The 20,666-nt window shown below is 53.7% G+C and overlaps 1 protein-coding gene across 1 annotated transcript in view; it reads left to right on the forward strand.

The window, feature by feature from the left end:
• Nucleotides 1-20,666, forward strand: part of EPHB1 (EPH receptor B1) — an 86,096-nt gene that overhangs the window by 62,390 nt on the left and 3,040 nt on the right. The window contains exons 8-16 of the mRNA XM_056358780.1: nucleotides 2,031-2,139; nucleotides 2,348-2,412; nucleotides 6,242-6,364; nucleotides 7,410-7,657; nucleotides 7,946-8,161; nucleotides 10,274-10,423; nucleotides 11,035-11,228; nucleotides 11,758-11,913; nucleotides 12,290-13,675. Coding sequence (XP_056214755.1) covers nucleotides 2,031-2,139; nucleotides 2,348-2,412; nucleotides 6,242-6,364; nucleotides 7,410-7,657; nucleotides 7,946-8,161; nucleotides 10,274-10,423; nucleotides 11,035-11,228; nucleotides 11,758-11,913; nucleotides 12,290-12,398 — 1,370 coding nt within the window. The 3' untranslated portion in view covers nucleotides 12,399-13,675. The remainder of the gene's footprint in view (nucleotides 1-2,030; nucleotides 2,140-2,347; nucleotides 2,413-6,241; nucleotides 6,365-7,409; nucleotides 7,658-7,945; nucleotides 8,162-10,273; nucleotides 10,424-11,034; nucleotides 11,229-11,757; nucleotides 11,914-12,289; nucleotides 13,676-20,666) is intronic.

A 20,666-nucleotide genomic window follows, 5' to 3' on the forward strand; every position in this document is an offset into this window, starting at 1 on the left:
CAGCGGGCAGCATGGCAAAAGGCAGGTGATTTACAGCGGTGTCTTATTAATCGCCAGCTGGAGGAGTAATCTGCTTTAAATCTCTTAGCTCTGTTTTCTCCCCCGCTATTTAGCTGCGGTTTTGTCTTTCCTGCCTCCGACTGTGGTGGCAGAGCCCTCCGGCCACCAGCTGCGAGCCTGGCGCTGTTGGATGGGGAGGAGAGGAGGGTTGTAGACCCGTGGAGGAAGGGCTCCGGGATGCTCTCTCAGGGATGCTCTCCAGGGATGCTCAGAGCTGCATCTGGGCCATCAGGGAAAGCTGGAAGGGTCAGACCCATCCCTGAAAGCTGATTTTTCACCCTGAAGTGACGTGTCCAAGGGAAAGGGCCAGCTCATGATCTTCACGGCTTCTTCTGGCTTCCTTGCCAGGGTTGTGCTGTCATTTCTGGCCCCAGCCCTTCCCTGCACCCACAAACACCACATCCCTTCAGAGACTGATAACTCGTGGGAGGGTTTTACATTTATCCCAGCTTCAGGACTAATCCATAAGCCAGTGAGTGAAGCATGGCTCCTTTTGTGGTCCTTCTACCCCTGGGGCGGCTGAAGTCCCTGCAGAGAGCCCCTTCCCTGCCGCTGCTGGCGTGGTTCCCTGTTCTGCTTAGGTGACAGCCATGGGTCCCAGGCCTGCTGGCTGTCTTTCCTAAAACTTCTTCTTCCCTAAAACTGCATTGTGCTGTGCTTGCACTCATGTTGAGTGCCAGCTGGGGTGGGAAGGGGAAAACCACGCAGGGTGACTGAAGGGAAGGAGATGGTTATAATCCCCCCCCAGTGCCTCAAATACTCAAGATTAGAGAAGCGAGAAGAAAAACCCTGCCTCAAATAAGCAATTAATTGAAATTTAATAAGAATGGATAGTGTAGATTATTAAATAATAATTGATTGTTAGATGAGAATGTCTCGGGATTTAAACAGCATGCAAGAGATAAATCTAGTTGCTGGTAATTAACCGCGGAGTAGAAAAATACAGATAAAAGGGTGCTAAATGCTTTTTTTTTGGAGCAAATTTTGTTTTAACCCTTGCTTGTAGCTTCTGACACAGCCTGGCAGACCTTGCTGGGGATGGTTGGAAGAGGGGATTGTTTCTGGAGGGCTGTAGAAAGCCCCAGGAGGTGGGGTCGGCCAGATACTGCCTGCGCCGGTACCCACACTGCTAACAGGGCAGGGCAGGGGAAGGGGGAAATGGGGGGAGACACATGGAGGTTGCAGGTGACATTCTTGAATTTCCTCTAGGCATGTCCAGTCCTCCCTGTGCCACCTTGGCTTTCACTGCAGCCAGCTGCTGAAGGGCACAGGGGCTGGCCGAGGGGGTGCAGGAGGTTTGAGGAATGCTCGATGTGGAAGGGATGCTGTGGTTGCCTTGGCATTGCAAAAGGACTTGGCTCCTGCAGTCTGTTGAGATGTAAAAACTACAAGCAGACCTGCAGTGAAGGGGCTTGGGTTCTCCTGGGCCTCTCTCTCAAGGTTAAATGCTGCATGGTGGACTCTCCGGTGTCTTAATATGGGTGGACTCCTGGTGCAGCCTTCCCCAGCTGGCTTAGTTATTAATGGGATCTTTTCCTCCTTTCCTGGAACTTGTAGGAACTCTGTCTGTGAGACCCCCTGTTAAATTTGGTCAAAATGGCCAACAGGTTTACATTTATTGCAGGAAGAGAAACACCAGAGGCACGGACAAAGCCACATTATGAACCTCATGTCTTTGGGAAGCTGGGCCCGCACACATTGGTTTGACTTCATTCCCAGGACCTTCTCCTCCGTATTTTTAACCCAAAGTTTGCCTGAGCTGAGTGTGGCAATCCTTCCCTGTGCAACACGTGCCAGCTCATCGCCTGCCTCAACCAACGCTCCTGCCCGGGTCCCCCTTGTCCCACCACCCTCCCATGGGAGCAGCAGCCACAGAATCAGAGGGGGTGGTACAGGACCCCTTCCCAGGAGGCTGCTCTTACTCCATGAGTGTGCAAGGGAGAATTCATCCCGTCCCTCTTCTCTTGCAGATGACTACAAGTCGGAGCTGAGAGAGCAGCTGCCTTTGATTGCAGGGTCTGCAGCGGCTGGGGTGGTCTTCATCGTCTCGTTGGTGGCCATTTCTATTGTCTGCAGCAGGTGGGTCCCCGTGGGATGCTTTATCCCTGGAAGATGGGAGGTCATAAGACATAACTGTGACAGATTTGGGGTAGGAGGGGGACCCCCATAGCTGGAGAGAGCGCTGAGCTGCCATCATTTGCTGTGTGTTGCTGGCAGGAGAGCGGTTTGGGGCTTCTGCCAGCCACTGGTCCCTCAAGCCTGGCTGTTTTCTCCCCTCTTCTTCCAGGAAGCGCGCCTACAGCAAGGAGGCAGTGTACAGCGATAAATTACAGCACTACAGCACCGGGCGAGGTGAGTGGGGGAAAAACGGGTAGGGGAGACACTCCTAAACCTGCACCCGGCATGTGCCCCACTCCTCCACCTTCAAATGTGCACATCGGGTGATGAAAGTCCCATGGGGCAGATGGAGAGGACCATTGGGTGGGAGTAGAGATGTCCACAAGTGTGTGTCAGGGCGTTGGGGGGGGGGTTGCAGTGGTGCAGCATTGTGGGTGGAAAAAAAAGAACAACAGGGGGGATTTGGGGAATGAGGATGGATTTGGGGTGACCGGAGGATATAAGGGGTAGCGGGGGATGTAGGGGGACAAGGGATGGGGAGTGGATGCTGTGAAGACTCCCATGGGAGGAAGGGAAGGAGGGAAGCGGTGTTCAGAGGGAAGATGAGCTCCTGTTCTCCTGCCACAGGCTCTGCCCTGGCCAGGATCAGTGCTGGGTTGCTCTTACTGCTAAAGGGACTCTGGATTTTGGGAGCATGGCTGGGGAGTGGGGGCTGGTGGCCAGCATTGCTGCTGTTCTGGCTGCGTGGCTGATGCCCTGCACCCTGCTCTGGGAAGGGTATGTGGCCAGTGACTGGGAAGGTTTAACTGGCTTTGGGCTGCTGATCCCCTTGGCAAACAACTAGGAGAGCCTGAGCTTGAAGGGCCTTTTCCTCAGAGATCTTTGTGGTTGGTGGAGCTGTGCACCAGAATAAATTGGAGGTGTCAGCGGTGTATAATGCTTGCTCCGGTGCCCCTCCAGCAGCCAGTGAGCCATTGTGATTGCTGTAAATGGTAACAAAGCAGCAAAGCAGCAGCTTCAAGGGCTGAGGAGTTGTCACCCAGTGCCTGCAGGCTCTGTGCCTCATCCCCACGGGACGTAAATCCCTTTCATGCTCTCCTAGAGTTGCCTCCCAGGTGCAATTTGCTGCCTTGCGGGAAGAAACCGCCCCTGGGTCCTGAGCACTTGCCTGGGGAAAAGGGATGGTGGTGGGATGCAAGGATGGGTGAAGGATGGCTGGAGAAGGAGGAGGAAAGGATGGGTGAGCAGAGGGGAAGGATGGAGATGGAGCGATCTGCCTGGCAGAGAAAAGCAGAGAGGGTTTGGATGCAGCCAGGAGAGCCCAGGCAAGCAGCAGTGCACTGAATCTCTTTTGACCTTCTTGGCTTCGTACCAACCCCTTCCAATGTGATGGCAGGGCTGTGGGGGGCTGTAAACCTCCAAGCAAACCATAAACTGTTTTCCAAACATCACCAAGTGCTACTTAAATATGATGGACCTGTGCTTTTCATCCCTTTTTTCTCTACGTTTCTGCACTGTGGTTGGCAGAAGATTTATCTGATGCCTGATGGCTAACCCCCTGTTGGGCTTCAAGTGGACTCCTCTTGTGTTCCCTCTGTTTTGAAACACTCACCCTGTGCGCATCCCTAGCTTGCCCCAAGCACCCCAACCCCCAGGGTGCTCAAACCAGGTGGGAAAGCAGTGGAGCGTGTGTCTGTCTGTAGTTTGTAAAGCTGGGCGAGGTGAGGATCGGTGCCTGAAAGCTGGGGGTCCTGGGGGGACACAGCAAAACCCTTTCAAGGTTAGCAAGCCTCCAGGTGCTCGGTTATTGTAGACGTTTGAGCAAAACAGGTGGGAAATTTGTGGCAAGCGACTAATGGAGTAATGAGTGCATCCACTGAAACAAATGACCCGCACGTTTAGCAGCATGGCAATTACAGCCTCCCTGGCACAGATCTGCTGTCCCTCCCGAGAGCTCCCCGGGATCGCTGGCTGCCTGCTGCCACAAGGACTGCCCCAGGTGGGCTTGGGGGTGAGCTGGGGTCTCTCAGCTTGTAATTTCTCGTGTTTTATCTCTGCCACTGCTTCACCAGGAGCTTTGAGATCGGGGGAGCAGGGAAACGTCCCGTTGAAGCAGCAGCAATTCGGCAGGCAAGGGTTTTTCTCTCTGCTGATGATATTTATTCCCAAGGAAAAACGGTGTTGGAAGGAATCTAACTGTGGAGTCAGGGTTGCAGTGCAGAGCGCTTCGACTTTAGAGGAGTGATAAAAAATTTGCCATCGTCTGTGGTAGTGATAAATGGCCTAATCTAGTTCCTAGGAGTATCGGGGCGATTTGAAGAGCGCAAAGCTCTCTCTGCAGGTAGGCTCAGCATGGCTTGCCCTTGATGTGGCACTTCGGGACCCAGCATTTTGTCCAGCTTTTGCCAGGAAGGTGGTGAGCCAGTGGCTGAGGTTTGCCGAGATGGGTAATGGGTTTAGGTGCCCTAATCCTGCTTGGTTTGGGTGGGATGAGGATTAGGAGGGAGCTGAACCTGGTGGTTACTGAGCCAGCACGCAGACCCTGGGGCACATCAGAGGGTGATTGAAAAACAGCCTGTGTTGACAGTGGGCAGGAAACTTTGGCACTGTTGTCTTCTTTATTTCTTCAATATTTTGATCAGTGAGTCAGTCTCGGTTACGATCCTGTAAATCCCTTTGTAATCCTGGCTGGAGCATCAGCTGCTCTTGTAAAAAAATTTATGGGGCAGTTAAAGTGTATGAGACAGAGCCGTAAAAGGATTTATGAACTGGGAGATGCACAGATGGCTTCATTGCAGCCTTCCCTGCCCGCCTCCAAGGTGCAAAGCTTTTGCCCCCAGCACCCCTTTGGGGGATGCAGATGCTCCTGCCTGGTCCCTCCCGAGTCCCAGCTGCCCCACAAGCCGTTCTCCCTCAGTGGCTGTTTTGCACTGGCAGTGCCCCCCTGCGAGGCTTTCATGCCTCCTCCCAAATTATTGCCGGCAAAATTGCAAAGCAGCTGAGAGCCGATTTGTATTCCCAGCGCAGAACCGTGCAGAGGCGATGCTGCGGTCCATGCGTTTGCATGTTGCCTCTCGGAGGGCTCTGGGAAGCACCGGGGTGATGGGATCGTGGCCCTTGGTGAGGTCCTTAACAGTGTGATCAAGTGCTGTTCATCACCATAAGGGCAGCTGGGGAGGAGGACCAGGCAGTAGTGTCCTTCCTGGTCTCTAGAGATGACCTTGAGGGGCTGCTATGCCATTCCTGGCCCCCTTTTTGGGTGAGAAATGGCATGGGAGGCTGCACCCCCACAGAGGAGCCACAGCTCCTTCTGGGTCCCCTCTGGGAACTGTGCCATAACACCAGTGCCCCACTGAGCCCCGGGGATGGCAGTGGCCACGCTCTGCTCTGTGGCCATGCCACCCGGCAGCTCTGCAAGCCCCAGGGCATCCAAACACAATGTCCACAAACCCCATCTGGGGAATCCGGGCGCCCGTTTTGGTTTTTTCCCCCCATTTGAAAAGGGCAAGAGCCCACACGCTGCATCTCTCTGCAGCGTGGCCGGATCCTGCTGCCACACGTTGCCCCCGTGCAAGGCACGACATACTTGTCATGGAGGTCGGCCAAGCCATATTTTATGGCTCCATACAGGTTGCTGATTATAATTGCTGCACTCTGTCAATTTAGTGGCCGCCACAAAGCTATCAGAGGCCTTTTTGGGTAAATAAATATTTCTTCAGTAATGCATGGAGGCTCGTAAAGCCCTCGCTGTAAAGCCAGCTAATTGTAGTTTAGGTCTGTAACTGCTCCCCATTGCCGGGGAGGAGGAAGAGGAAGGATAACGGCGGAGGAGTGGAGAGCAGAGAGGGAGAGGAGGGGATGCAGGGTAGAGTCGAGTGGAGCAGGGGCATCAAAGAGTACGGTAAGCGTTTGTGGAAGTGGTGCAGGTGAGCACAGCGATAGAAGCCATCTTAACAGGCACACAGAGGGTGTCAGGACATGGGGGTCTCCAGTTCTCGGCCATGGCACAACTGTTCCTGGTTTCCCTCCCTTTTGCCATTGCTCCCATATTTCCTGCAACAAGGGTCTCCAGGGATGAAGATCTACATCGACCCCTTCACTTACGAGGACCCCAATGAGGCAGTCCGAGAGTTCGCCAAGGAGATCGATGTATCCTTTGTGAAGATTGAAGAAGTCATTGGAGCAGGTGGGTCTCACCGTGCCCTGCTGCCCGTCCCTCCCTGCCTCTCTGCCACTCCTGCGTGGCCAGACACCCACCTGGAGCAGTTTTCTGCAGGTGCACATGGGAAACCCTCAAGGAAGCCTTGAGACATCAGGCTTTCCTGGGTTTGTGATGGGTTAGGGTGGACAAAGGTTGGTTTCTGCTCTCGGAGTTCCTCTGAGGTGTGAAAGGCTCCATGAATATTTGCTGTGTGACTGTGGGGCCCCTTGGGATTTCCTACTTGGCTTTTCCATGAGGTAACAAGAAAAAGCCAGATCTCTCTAGTCTGTGCCATATTTCCATCCATATGTATATATACACACGCGTGCACGTATCTGTATGTCATCTGTGCTGCTTTTATTACAATTTTTAAATAACTCTGTCATACTGGTAGAAGAGAAAGTGAGAAGCCGGGGGGAAGCTGCAAAGAAGCAATGAGCTAGTTTGGTCGGGATCAAGTTCAGCAATGTATCAGCTGCCCTTTGCTGCTCATCAAGGCAAAGTGGCTGCAAATGTGGCTTAAATGTAATCCCTCCACAGGCAAATTTTGCCTTGGTGAAGGGAAACCTCTCCTGCTGAAAACGAGAGGATGCTTTCCCCTGTATTTTAAATCAGAGGGCAGCAATGAAAACAGCCCAATTATTTTCCATTTCGAGATAAGGGATGTGCAAAAAGGCAACCGAGATCATGAACGCCAGCACCCTCTATTTGAGCTAGTTCTTCAATGCTGATGCTTTTGCTCAGCAAATCCTTCTTGCGGGGGTTTGCAAGAGCGGCCCCAGCCTCTGCTTCTGTAGGTGCTGGGCTCTGTCACCTTGGAGAAGGTTGCAAGCCTAAACATGGCATCAGTAGCAGACTTTGCCCCTTCTAAAGAGGACAAGCAGGTAGATTTGTAGAGGAGAACGTTGTTGGAGGGTTAACTGGCTGACATTTCTTAGCCGGATGGAGATGAAGCCGCTCAGGGTACCATTACTCTTTGCAATGTTTCATGTGGAGGAGGAGGTGGTAGCGGATGGTTTTCCACTTGCAGGGGAGTTTGGAGAAGTATATAAAGGACGCCTGAAGTTGCCTGGCAAGCGGGAGATCTACGTGGCCATCAAAACGCTCAAAGCTGGCTACTCCGAGAAGCAGCGCCGGGATTTCCTGAGCGAGGCCAGCATTATGGGGCAGTTTGACCACCCCAACATCATTCGGCTGGAAGGGGTGGTGACCAAAAGCCGACCGGTCATGATCATCACAGAGTTCATGGAGAATGGGGCCTTGGACTCTTTCCTGCGGGTAAGACGATCTGGGGCCCTGTGGGCTGCTGTTCGGCTGTGGGATTTGGGAATGAGATGTTGGCATCCAAGCCTGTTTCTGTAGCTTGGGAGCTGGTTGCAGTGTGCTGTACGCCCCCGAAACACGTGTGTTCTGGTGCTGGCATACCTCTGCTTTAAGCCGGCAGGGCAGGGCAGCTGGGTAGTCCTCTGGGGAGGTCCAGCATCCTCCCAGGGTTGGGGGTAAGCGGCTCTGGTGCCATGGTGGGCTCTGAACACTCACCCTGTTGCCTGCTCTTTCTGATCACAGCAAAACGATGGGCAGTTCACAGTTATCCAGCTGGTGGGGATGCTCAGAGGAATTGCTGCTGGGATGAAGTACCTTGCAGAGATGAATTACGTGCACCGAGATCTGGCTGCCAGGAACATCCTGGTCAACAGCAACCTGGTGTGCAAAGTTTCCGACTTTGGCCTCTCACGCTATTTGCAGGACGATACGTCTGACCCCACCTACACCAGCTCCTTGGTATGTACCTCTCACAAGTTTTTGTCTTGCTCAGCATCCCCTGCTGCCAGCTAGATGTGGGAGAAGGGCGCTGGACGTATGCCCCGGAGCTTCTACCATGGGTGGGAGCATCTCAGGAGGGTTGCCACCACATAGGCTCATGGCCCAGAGACTCTGGCTGTGGTTCCCACCCATCGTCCTTTTTTTACTCCTTTCTCTTCCTCCCTTTTATGAGTTTTCTGCCTCTCTCCTCCCTCAAGCACCTTTCTTCCCTCGGTGGTTTCCAGATAAGCCTCTTCCCTCTCCTTCGTGGAGGGCGGGTGCACAGAGGAGTCCCTGGAGAGACAGGGAGATCACAGCATCTGCTGCCAGCACAGCGATGGTGTTTTAACTCCCCCCAGCGCTCTAGGTCTGGTCTGCCTTTCTCTGCTGGAAACTTGTTCCAGGCATTAACTAAAGAGGCAAGCCTAATGGGAGCTCCGCTGTTCCCCAGCCACCCTTCTCGTCCTTAATTAACTCATTCATAGGTAATGGCAGCCTGCTCTCCCCTCGCTCCCTGCCACCCCAGGGGACCCCTGGCTCCCCACCGTGGCCATCCTCATGCCAGTGGGCTCGCAAGACCCTTGGTGGTGTTAAGGATGATCAGAGGAGAAGGCGATGAGCAACCCGTTGGCCTCATTGCATTGATTAATTAAAAGATCATGCGCTGGGTGCAAGCACAAGGCTGCACTGACTCCTGCAGAAGCAGTTTCTTGGGCTGCTGAGCTGTGCCCAGCCACTGGGGCTGTCTCCAGCCTCCAAAATGCAAAACCCATGGACACGCCTTTAAGGCTGACTTTGGGGTTTGGCCCAGCTGCAGCCCCTTGCTCTTGCCCCCCAGCTTGTGGGACATTTCCCCCCACGCTAGACCTGCCCTGCTCCCTGCCCAGCCCTGTCCTGCAGGCACTGGCCTTTGAGCAGACACCCATTATTTATTTTTTGTTCAAAGACCCCCAGCAGTAGCTGCTGGGATGAGGCATGAAGTAGCCTTTCTCCCACCTTTAGAGATAAAAGAGATTATTTCATCTGTGTTTTTATTTAATTTAGGCCATAATAGATCTCCCCAGCAGCTGGGAAGTGATGCTGTGCCTGCGATTACATCACACTGCCTCCCACAGCAGGTTTTTAGCTCTGGGGAAAAGGCAGGAAAAACAACCTAGCAGTTAATTTCTTCATTTGTAGTTATTCAAATCAACTTTTTTGCCATTCATCCTTCAAGAGCATCTGACGCTTCATTGGGAAGGCTACGGAAAACAATTGCGCTAAATGATTTACAGTGCAATTCTGCCCCAAGTAAATACCGTGCATGTCTGTGGTTTTCCTTCATCCCGTGGCTTTTTTTGCTGTTATTTCAGCGGTGCTTGCCCAAGGAGCAGTCCCTCTGTGCATGCTGCCTCTCTGCAGCATCCCTGCCCCCTTGGCATGGCCTCCAGCCCTTCCTGTCTTGCCAGGAGCTGGGACCTGCCCTGGCTTGATGGGATGGCTTGAGATGCTGAGCCTGATTCTGAGCTTCTGGGAGAAATGTGAGGCTCTCTGCCAGAGGCACTTTCCTATGCCAGTGCTTTCCAAGTCTCCTTTGGGGCTTAAAGGTGTTTTGCTTTTTGCATCCCACTCCAAAAGTGGAGCTGGAAGGACCATCCAGCAGCTGTGGAAGCCCAGGTGATGCTTAGAGGATGCTCTTTGGTTAGACCTCGTTTCCATTGAAGGTCAAGGGATGGGGATACCTGTGGCTGCTTACCTGAGATGAGCACTAGTGGCAGTCCTACATAGTCCTTATCACCTGATGTCTCCCTGGGAAGGGACCTGGGGACAGGACACCCATGTGCCGGCTCCTGCAGAGCGGCCAGAGTGGGGAGGTGCCACCTGAGTGGGGTAAACCCTTTTGTTTAGCTAAGCCCTTTGTGCAGGTACAAGACACGTTTGTGGAGGTGGTTTTGGCTCCTGCCTCCTCTTCCCATCGGGTACTGCCGGCCCACTCCTCAGCGGGGTCCCCAGGGACCAGTGCTGTGTGGGATGGCTCCAGCCCTGGGTCGCGGGTGTCCAGGCTCCTCTGCCAAGGGAGCCGTTTCTCAGCTGCTCTCCCATTTTCCCTAGGGGGGGAAGATCCCGGTCAGATGGACGGCGCCGGAGGCCATCGCCTACCGCAAGTTCACCTCGGCCAGCGACGTCTGGAGCTATGGCATCGTCATGTGGGAGGTGATGTCGTTTGGGGAGAGGCCCTACTGGGACATGTCCAACCAAGACGTAAGCACTAGGGGTCATCCACACAGCTCTGGGGCGGTGGGGGGGCCTGTTCCCCAAAGAAAGCCCTGCCTGAAGGGCTGTCTGCTCCTCCCCAGAGCCTCGGCAGTGCTCCGTTTTGGAGATGAATCAGGCTGGCGAGTGAGAGGATGCAAGGAGGGAAATTGGGAAGAAAAGCCAGTGGGCTGGTAATTGGACTTCAACAAGCTGCAGGGCCTTTGAAAATGTTCAGAGGGTTTACAAGCGGGGAAAGAGCTTTGGTAGTTGGACTGCTGTACTCCGATGCGATCTGCCGAGATAATGAGTGGCAGCTCTCCGCCGGGAGGAACTGCAGTGCGCAGAGCATCAGAGTGGAGATTAACCTCCGAGAGCCCCGGCTCCGACAGAGCTGGGAGCATCTCCTCCTGCTCCCTTTGCTGATGATCAAATGGGCTGGCAGCTGCCTTCCCGGCCTGCGGCAGGGCTGCCTGCAGCACCTCTGCCCACACAGGCAGCTCGGCTCGGAGAGAGGAGCAGTGGGGGGGCTCACCCCCTGCCGTGGCTGTGGTTTTCCCTCCACGAGCTCCCCGAGTCCCTTGTCCTCACGTGCTGCTTTCTCCCCTGCTGCTCTGCAGGTCATCAATGCCATCGAGCAGGATTACCGGCTCCCGCCGCCCATGGACTGTCCCGCCGCCCTGCACCAGCTGATGCTGGACTGCTGGCAGAAGGACCGCAACACCCGACCGCGCTTCACCGAGATAGTCAACACCCTCGATAAAATGATCCGCAATCCGGCGAGCCTCAAAACTGTGGCTACCATCACCGCTGTGTGAGTCTCCCAGCACGCGGAGGATGCTCTCGTGTCAGCATCCCAAGCCGCAGCGAAAGGCTCCCTGAGCAGCTCGTGCTGCCGGGGGAGGGACAGGAATTCATAAATCATTTGCCAGGTGCCGGGGGGGGGTGTGGGGTTCTGTCTTTGCTCTGCCTGACAGTCAGACAAAGAACATGTAGTTTTCAGTCAAGCAACAGCAATAATTCTTTGCTATTGATTCTTTATGGTGTGTGACGGTACAGGCTCAGTGTCTGCTCTGCCAGTGCCTCCGTCCCTGTGGCTCCCGCGGCTGGATTACAATGTGCGGGGTTGCAAAGCGCTGCTTGGCAGAGCGGTGTTCCCATGGGACGGGCCTTCCTTGTGGCCTTCCATGTCTCAGGCATGTGCTGGGAGCAAGGCAGTGCCGAGGGGAGCTCAGGGGCATGGAGGGGTGGGTGGGGGAGCGCACCAGTGCACCAGCTGGGCTCACGTGTGGCAGCCCCTTGGCACCGGCGAGGCTTGTCCCCAGCGGTGTGTCCTGTTGCAGGCCTTCTCAGCCCCTCCTCGACCGCTCCATCCCCGACTTCACTGCCTTTACCTCAGTAGATGACTGGCTGAGCGCTGTGAAGATGAGCCAGTACCGGGACAGCTTCCTGACCGCTGGCTTCACCTCCCTGCAGCTGGTTGCCCAGATGACATCCGAGTGAGTTGGGTGCCGTGCCAGGGCTGCCCAAAAGCTGGGTGCTGCCTGGGACGGGTTGGGGTTGCAGGGAGGTGGGAAGGTCAGTTCAAGGCACAAAGGAAGGGTGTGAGCATCCATCACACTGGTCAGCAGAAGCAACTGAGTCTGGAGGTGGCTGCGTTTGCCATCCAGGGGTTAGCGTGTGGGTGTCTCGCTGATCGGGGTCCCAGCTCGCCCCCAGTGATGCTCACAGGGCTGAGCTTGGGCTCTGTGGCTGTTCCTCTGCTGGAAGGCGTGGAGCAGCTGAGCTTACATCCCTCATCTCGCTTCAAGACAGCAAAACAGATGTAAAGCCCTCAGCTGCCCATTGATACTCCTCCATCTGTCTGCTTTCCAGAGACCTCCTGAGAATAGGGGTGACTTTGGCCGGGCACCAGAAGAAGATCCTGAACAGCGTCCAGTCCATGCGAGTACAGATGAGTCAATCTCCGACCTCGATGGCATGACATCCCTTGTTCAACGGGGAGGGGATGGGGAGGGCATGCAGCGGAGGGGCAGATGTGGGAGGGGAGGAACTGACGGGCGCTGCAGGGAGCATTTGGAGAGGTGCTGCCGCTGCCCGGGGACTGTGACCGCAGACGAAGGATGTTCCTGGGACTCATCTCTAACTGGTGACTTCCGTTCCTCACCAACAGAAGCACACTTACCAATGTCATGGGGAACAGCGTATAAATACATATAAATATGTACAAATCATATATTTAAAAAACAAAACAAACAAAAAAACCCAACACAAAAAACAATGAAGACAAACCAATGTGTGTTGGGGAAGCAAACCCAAACCCTAGAGACCAGACTCCAATCCCACCACCACTGAGCAGTGGTCAAAACTGAGAAGGAGGAAGGGGCTGTTGGGGAAGGGAGAGGCATGAGATGGAGCATCCCGTCCGGACAAACCACCTTCCTTTTCTTCTTTCACCCTCCCTCCCTGCCCTGGCCCTCCCTGCTCACCTCGCTCCCCTCTCTGCTCATGAACCGGGTGGAAGTGTCCTCAGACGTCTCCGCAGCTCCCTGCCATCCTACCCGGGTGCCACTCCGGCAACTACCAAAGGACTTCGCTGACCACTGCATGGGGGTTCCGACTCAGTCCAGTTAATGTCTTCATATTGAAGAAGAGATGTACCTTCAATAGAAAACCTTGGTTTGGTTTTGGTTTTTTTGGTTTTTTTTCTCTTTTGCTTGCATTTTTTTTGCAAAAAGGAAAAAAAAGGATTAAAAAAAAATAATAATCCATCCTGGAAAACAGAAAGAGGTGTTCCCGTGTGTGTGTGCGCTCGTGCGCGTGTGTACGTTGTCAACCTACCGTGGACTCACTGCTTGTCCATAACCGAAGATCACCGCTGACCCTGTGGCCAGCAGCCGGCCGGTTCCCAGCCCGGGGTGGGGGCGTGGGATTGTACCCGCAGCCCCCAGGAGCGGGAGGTAGCAGGGAATTACCCGGCGGCATAGCAAGTGCTCAGCCTCCTGCAAGCAGGGATGAGAGGATGCCAAGGGCCGGCCAGCGCGGCAGGGACAGGATGGGACCAGAGGAGCCGCCGCCTGGTTGTGACTGGGTTGGTGTCTGCTGGAGAAGGAGGAGAGATGCTCTGGGAAACAGACTGCTAAGGCCTCCAGAGCCTCGGCGATGCGCAGAAGATGGCTATGGAGAACTTTTTTTCCCCCCATCTTGTGGACCTGAGGATTTTGATATTGATTTACAGACTTAGTTTTCATGGCTTCAGAGGTAGGTCCATTTGTCTCGTGTGCCTTTCTGTCCATCCGTCCGTCCTTCTCGGTATTTTTCTGCTCGCTTTCTTAAAGCCTCTCCCAGTGATTGTTTCCCTGTTTAATTTGTTTGTTTGTTTATTTGTTTTTTGTTTCACCATTGGTCTCCTTTGCAAATTGATCTAGTTAAAATCACTAGACGCGTGTCAGTGTTTACACAGAATATTGTAAGACTGGGCAATCTAACATCCCTCTGTGGATCGCACTGAGAGTTTATCAAATGAATGAACTCTTAATAAGGCTTTTACTTAGATGATTGTGTGTGAGTTGTAATGATCCATCACCGTGCTCTTGCAGGCACCGTGCTGGCAGCAGGCAGCACCCATGTGGCAGGGGGAGCGGTGGTGCGGGCGGGCTGCCCAGCCGTGCCTCAAGGGCTGCCAGTTCTTGCCGTAATTTAGTGGTGTGGTGGCTCATACGTGTCGAGAAACTCTCCGTCCTCACACATCCATCCCCACCGTGGGGATGCCCCACATCTGCCTGTGCCGTGGGGGTGCCCTGCATCCATTCCTGTCACGGGGATGTCCCACATCTTCCTGTGCCCCAGGGATGCCCCAAGTCCAGCTGTGCCGTGGGGATGCTCCACATCCATCCACACCATGGGATTGCTCCACATCCGTCTGCACCGTCAGATTGCCCTACATCCATCTATGCCACAGAGATGCCTCACCAGATTTGTTTGCTGCCACCGAACACAAAGGAACAAGCCCTTCCTCTGCCTGCTACCAGTGCCTGTCCTCGTGTTCTGGGTGTGAGCATTGTCCCCCGTGCTGGGGCCCTGGGGGTGCTCTCTGGCTCGGGGGACCCCCGTGTGTCCCAGGGGAGCAGTGCTTGTTTTGGGAGGATGGCAGTTGACACCACCAGTAGATGAAGGACTGGTGATGGGGTGTTCTTGACACCTCCAATTTTATTTCTTTGAATTGTCTAAGGAAGATGACCCACTGCTCTGCTGGAGAAGAGGAAGTAACAAGATGCAGGAATGAGCTTGTTTCAAATCACTGAACTTTCCCCAGAGAAAGAGGCAGAGAAAAACACCCCTTGTTTACAACAGCAGGGACTGCTCCTCATCCTGTCTGATAGACGATCGCTAATACCTCTTGGGATACTCATGGCCCAAATCTGTATTCCAGGATGTTGTCACACCGAATACAACATGCAGATGGAGTGGGTGCCGTGCATACTAATATGCCGCCTCACCACATTGATATTCGCCGGCAGTGAAGGATCCTTTGTGGGTTTTTTTATGATTTCTTTTTTATTAGAAGGAAGCTAAAGGCATTTAAAGAAACGAATGAGAGCGACACAGGCTAAATATCAAAACTCCACCTTTATGACTCCCCTGCTGCGTGTCGCCTGGTCGCGCAAGCACCTGTGAGGCAGCTGGTCCTGCAGCCCCGCTCAGCATCCTCTCTGCTCAGCACCCGGGGCTGGAAGGACGATGCGATGGCACCTTTTTAAACATAAAATCTTTAATATGAAGTGTTCAGTCTTGCCCATCCAACCCAGCAGACTGGGTACCCATGAGTGAATAAACCATGTTGTCCAGGTGCTCAGATGCTTTTGGAGATACAGAGTCCTCCTTTACGTCTTGGTTCAGTTTCCCGGGATGGACGATGCTCATCACTTCCCTGGCCCTCAGCTTGCTCATGCTGCCACACAGCTGTGGACGAAGTGCCGCTGCTCCCATGTGCATGGGAGGGTGGCTGCAGGCAGGTTTCTGGCTGGGGAGACAGTTGCTCTGCAGGCGTCGGTGTGGGAAGGAAACACATCTGGGCCCCAGGACTGCTGCCGATGGAGCAGGGAGAGGCGGAGTGGCACGGTGTTTGCACAGCGCAGGGAATGGGAGGGTTCACCCTGACCTCTTAAAACTTGTGGGATGCCTTCCAAACCCTCGTTACACCCTGATGATGGCTAACTCAGCCCGGCACTCGCCCACTCTTCTTTTTGGCTGGAAGGCAAGGAAAAACGGGGCTGCGGTGTGAGTTGAGGGCTGTGTTGGGTCTAGCCTCATGCAGTCTCTCCCATGCTCCGTGGGCTGGGTGAAGATGCTGATGCCATCATCCTTGGAGGTGATGCCTTCCAGACCACTCTCAGCCCCAGAGAAGTTTCGTGCACCACCCGAATCTCACCCATAGGGAGATCAGCAGGAGGTCAGGGTGGCAAGTCCCCTCAAGAGGTGACATGTGGCCGCACCAGTGCCCATTGGCAATACCAGGGCTGTTGGTCTTTCCACCTTGATGCTTTTTCCCAGCTGGCCAACATCTGATGCCTCCTGTGCTGTGGCGTGGCAAGTGATTTCCATATCCCACTTCTTCTAACCCGTTCTCTCCGCAAAGGTGGTATCTCTGCCTTGTGCTGGGTCAGCAGGGTGAGTCCACCAGCAGTGGCTCAGGGACCTGGAGACATCCCCTCCAGGGTCATGCGAGAGCCCAGCAGCAGGCTGATGGTGCTCAGGGCTGAACAAGGAGACTGAAGGTGGTGCAAACAGCTCCCCTGGGTGATGAGCTGGCCAAGGAGGTCCCCATCAAGATGATACCTGAGGGAGGGCCACCTCCTCTCCTGCCTTTCAGTAAAAGGCATTTCATCCCAAAGGGAAGATTTCACCAAAAGCTGTCAGTTTTCTATCTGATGGAAAACAAAGGGGAAAGTGCAAAACAGTAATGTTTGATTTTTGCTTTTTCTGGAAAAAAAAAACCCCAAACATAAAAAATTCAGAACACTTCTAACAGACCATTTTACTTCTTTAGAGCTTGCTCTTTCAAGGAAAAGGTGTTTCACAACCTGGGAAACTTTACTGTCCAGGAGTGACAGCGTCATCCCTGTCTGGCCATGACAGCGGAGTTGTGTGTCTTTGGACTGGCCCTTCTTTTCCTTTCTCAGATGCCAAGGAGGAGGCTTTTGCTGGAGTAGGAGGTGCAGGGCACCATCGAAGAGGTGCTGATTAAGTCAAGGCTGTCTGCCAATATTTGCTTCTCTGCATCAACAGGAGACTCCTGGGCCCTTGGCAATAGCTGTGTGACTGCACTGTCCAGGTCATTTAAGAAGTCTCCTGCATTAGTGATGTCATGGAGAAGTGGTCGAGATGCTCTGGCTTTGCCCTGTACAGAGACGGGGTGTGAAGCTGCAGGCAGCGGTGGGACCTGAGGCAGGAGGCTGTCTCTTACAGCTACTGCTGTGTTTCTGTGGACTGAGGAGTGATGCAGGTTTGGATCCGTTAGGTGCTTTGCCAACACTGAGGGGCTCTGCCAAATGTGGGAAAGAACCAGTGAAAAAAAAGAAGAAAAATGAAGTCGCTAACTGTGGTCTAAAAATGGAAGCTCCCGTTTCACACCTGATCAGTGCTGTGGTTGGTGTTGGAGTTCCTTTCTTCAATCCCAAAGGGAAAGGGATAGCTCAAAAATTTCTTTAACACCCCCCCCCCCCTCCCCCAAAGTTTTGATTTGCACAGAAATAAAAAGAAGAAATAGGCATTTCTGATCAAAGTGAACGCACCCCACAGACCTTTCCTCCAGGCTGGGTTTCATCCATCATACAGGGTTCTGGTGGGTTCATCTGCCATGTACTAGTTCTGGGAGGTGCCCTTTGCTGGGGGACCCCACCGGGACGGATCCTGGCCCCTGGCCACCTCTGCTAGTGGAAACACGGCTGTGACTCCTTGCTCCTCTGGCTGCATCCCATCTCTGCACTGCACGGAGATGTGGCCGCTCGCCCAGGTCACCTCTGAGTGAGCCCACCTCACGCTCACCCTGATCCCATCCTTTCAGGGAAGCGTTTTGCAGTTGTCAGCTTCTCTACGTTTCTATGGCAACTGCAAAAACCTCAGCCCTTTTGTGTCCTTTTTAGGTTGTTTTTTTTTTGTGTCTCTGTCAGCTTTGTCTTTTTTGCATGTGGCGTTACATCAAAAAAGGGATTTTTGCTACAAAAACCCTTCTCTAAGCTTGGGCCATGGTCTTGGTGTGAGAACCGATGGGTGAGATGGTCACGTCTGGACTGGGTGTTGCCAGCTGGCCTCACATTGCCCCCTCCTGCGTCCGTCCTCCGGTGCCAGCCCTGCTGTGTTGCTCCCCTCATCCCCCCACCAAAATCCCCCTTGGCAATTCAGCTGCATTGTTTCCCCCTGGGCTTTGCCCTGTCTTTTATACAGCCCCATCCCTGGCGGGCTGTGCCATGCACGATGGAGGAGGCAGCAGCAGCAGCAGCTTTCTCAATAGCAGTAATTAAAATGAGATGTTGTGCCACTGCAAGCGAAGGTGAACTCAGCCACTCGCACATCCAAGGCAAGAGGGAGCTTTTGAATGTGGAAGAGCAGAACGTATTAATAGCATTATTATGTGCCTCTTTCTAGGAAAAAAAAAAGGAGTGTATTTTACGCCATTTAATGACCTTCGAATTAACAGTTCTTTGAAAGCACTTATGTATATTTAATTTTAAATGTTGCTGCAAGTCAGAGCAGGGCTTGCGATGAAAACAGCAGGCAGCTGGTTTTTAAATAAGACCGACAGACCATTATTTCTGAGCCTGTCAGCTTTTGGTGCTTGTAGTGCTCCTTCCCCTAGGAGAAAACAGGGCTGTCGACCCCCCGTCCCCCTTCCCTTCTCCTCCCTCTGCTCCAGGAACTCCCTGCACACAAGCCCGAGCCCCGCGGGATCTCTCCTCTTCTGCTTTCTGCTCTTCTGCAGGGCGATGGCGTCTTCCCGATGAGCTGGTGTGGAGGATGCTGCTCCGGGCTGTTTGATTCGGAGCGAGGGAAGGGTTGTTTTGGGGCTGGTTTGCAGAGGTCTTGTCGATAAAGCTGTTGCATCCCTGCCTGCATCCCTGCCTGCATCCCTGCCTGCCATCCGAGGACATCCTTGTGGGAGCCAGGCGAGCATCACAGCTGGCCCATGGCCCAGAGTAGGTCATTGGGCATCACCTATGAAGGTTTATTTTTGCATCACCACCACCTTTGTTTTGTGATGGGGATAGATACATTTGCTTTCGTTAGGGTCTGAATTAAGGCTTTTGCCTTTGATCCATAAAAGCTGCCGATACATTTGAGCCACTCTCTGTTCACTTGGAAATCATTGCACCTAAACATTGAATTTGACTTCAAAAAAAAAAAAAAGAAAGGATCAATCAGTTTCTTAGATGAGGAATGGATTTACAGACCCTGTGGCAGATTTTCAAGCTCTCGGAAGCATTAACATCGCTCCAAGGCCACCTGTCCTTGTTAAAGTGCAGATGGAAATGCGGGTGGTTGGGGCCGGGGTTTCACATCCCGCCTGTGCACTCATCCAGGTGCTGTGTGTCTCCTGCTCCCGTAACGTCCCCTCTGCATGGGGAGCTGCAGGGGGTTATTTAATGCCTGTGTCATCATCTCCTTTGGTGCCTCTTCTATGAAAGATCCTGCCAGGGTGAATGCTGATCTAATTACAGCTTGGGTGCCTTCCAGATTATTTTCAAAGAGCCTGAAGGAGACCTCTGGTACTTCCCAGTGAGTCTCCTCTCAATTTTGGAACAGCCAGAAACTTCTTGAGCGATGACAGAGGAGAAGCAAAGTCCACACCGATGGGACCCCCGTAGCGAGTTGTTTCATCCCATCGGTGGTTTCTCCATTGCTCCTGTTCTAGCTTATGTTTTCCATAGGATTAGTTTAGGTTGGAAGGGACCTGTCAAGGTCATCTAGTCTAACCCTCCTGCCCAGGGGGAATGGCTGTGCCTGTCCCAGCTGAGCTCAGCCTCCTCCAGACCCTGTCTCTGGGAGGTGTGAGAGCTGCTGTCATGTTGCGCTCTCCCATTTTTATGCCCTTGGGCTTTGGTTCTGCATCTGTGTCTCAGGGAGGTCCCCTGGCTCGTGTCCATGTCGTTGGACCCTGATGGGCTGTGTTGCTATCCCAGGATTGGGCATGGAAAGGAGAGCGGGCATGGCTGCTCTGGTCAGGAGAGGGCCTCGTCTGCTTTTTATGGTGGAAGGGGATGTGAGGTGGGAACCAGGCACTGCCTTTGGGGACTGTAAGTATCCAAGGCATTAAATCTCATCTCTTGGCTCATGTCAAAGAAGTAGATCGGTGCTGGGGAGGAGAGCACATCTGCCTATGGTGACCATGGTGCCCTTCATCTGGGCCTTTCTGGATTGTCAGAGCTGCTCTGGGGACGGTGTCCCAGGGCCATCCATCCACTTTCTCTGGCTGTCCTCCATGGAACAGCATCGTGAGCATCCCTCCACCCTAGGCAGAGCTGCCCGCTCCCTCCCCATCAGTGGCTGAGCTTCTCCACTACTTCTGCTCTCCTTCCTCTGGCCGCTGGCATTTAAAACGCCGTGAAGCCCTTGGCTGCCCGTCCCCTGCTGCAGCGGCTGGTTGAGGGGTGTCACCGGGTCCCGGCAGACCCTGACACACAGACAGCAAGCGGCGGGGAAGCCAGCTGCATTGCTGGGCGAGGTGACCGTGGATGGGGTGGCCCTGCTGGTGGCAGAGGCAGGATGGTGCTGAGGGCTCCTGGCCCATCTCTGGAGGGGAGGTGCTGGAGGAGGTTAATCTGAACAAACCAGCCGCCTGAATTTTAAGTGGATTAGCTGAACTCCGTTTGTTCCCAAAACAGATGTGCCCTTTTGGGGCAGATGTGGAAGTGGATTAGGCAAAAATCTACTTAAGGCTGCGTTAATTCTAGATAAGTGTAGGGGATTAATGCCTATCCACTTAAAAAAATTAATTGGAGTGAACTTTTCTCTGTGTCCCCAAGTAAACAAGGCTCAGCAGCTTTCCCCGTCCACCAGCCCCAGCTGTGGCTTTCCTTTCTCTGCTCTCCCAGCCCCACATGGTGCCCAGGAGCTGACGTTGCAGTGCGGGTGAACCTGCTCCTCTCTTGATGATTATCCTCAGGGGTCTCATTAGGCAATTGAACCCTAGCGTGAAGGTAGGGGAGGGAGGGCAGGAAAATTACGGTTGCCATCAGTGCAATTATCAATGCTA

The sequence above is a fragment of the Falco biarmicus genome, chromosome 13 (assembly GCF_023638135.1).
Source record: "Falco biarmicus isolate bFalBia1 chromosome 13, bFalBia1.pri, whole genome shotgun sequence".
In the NCBI taxonomy this organism is placed as follows: domain Eukaryota; kingdom Metazoa; phylum Chordata; class Aves; order Falconiformes; family Falconidae; genus Falco; species Falco biarmicus.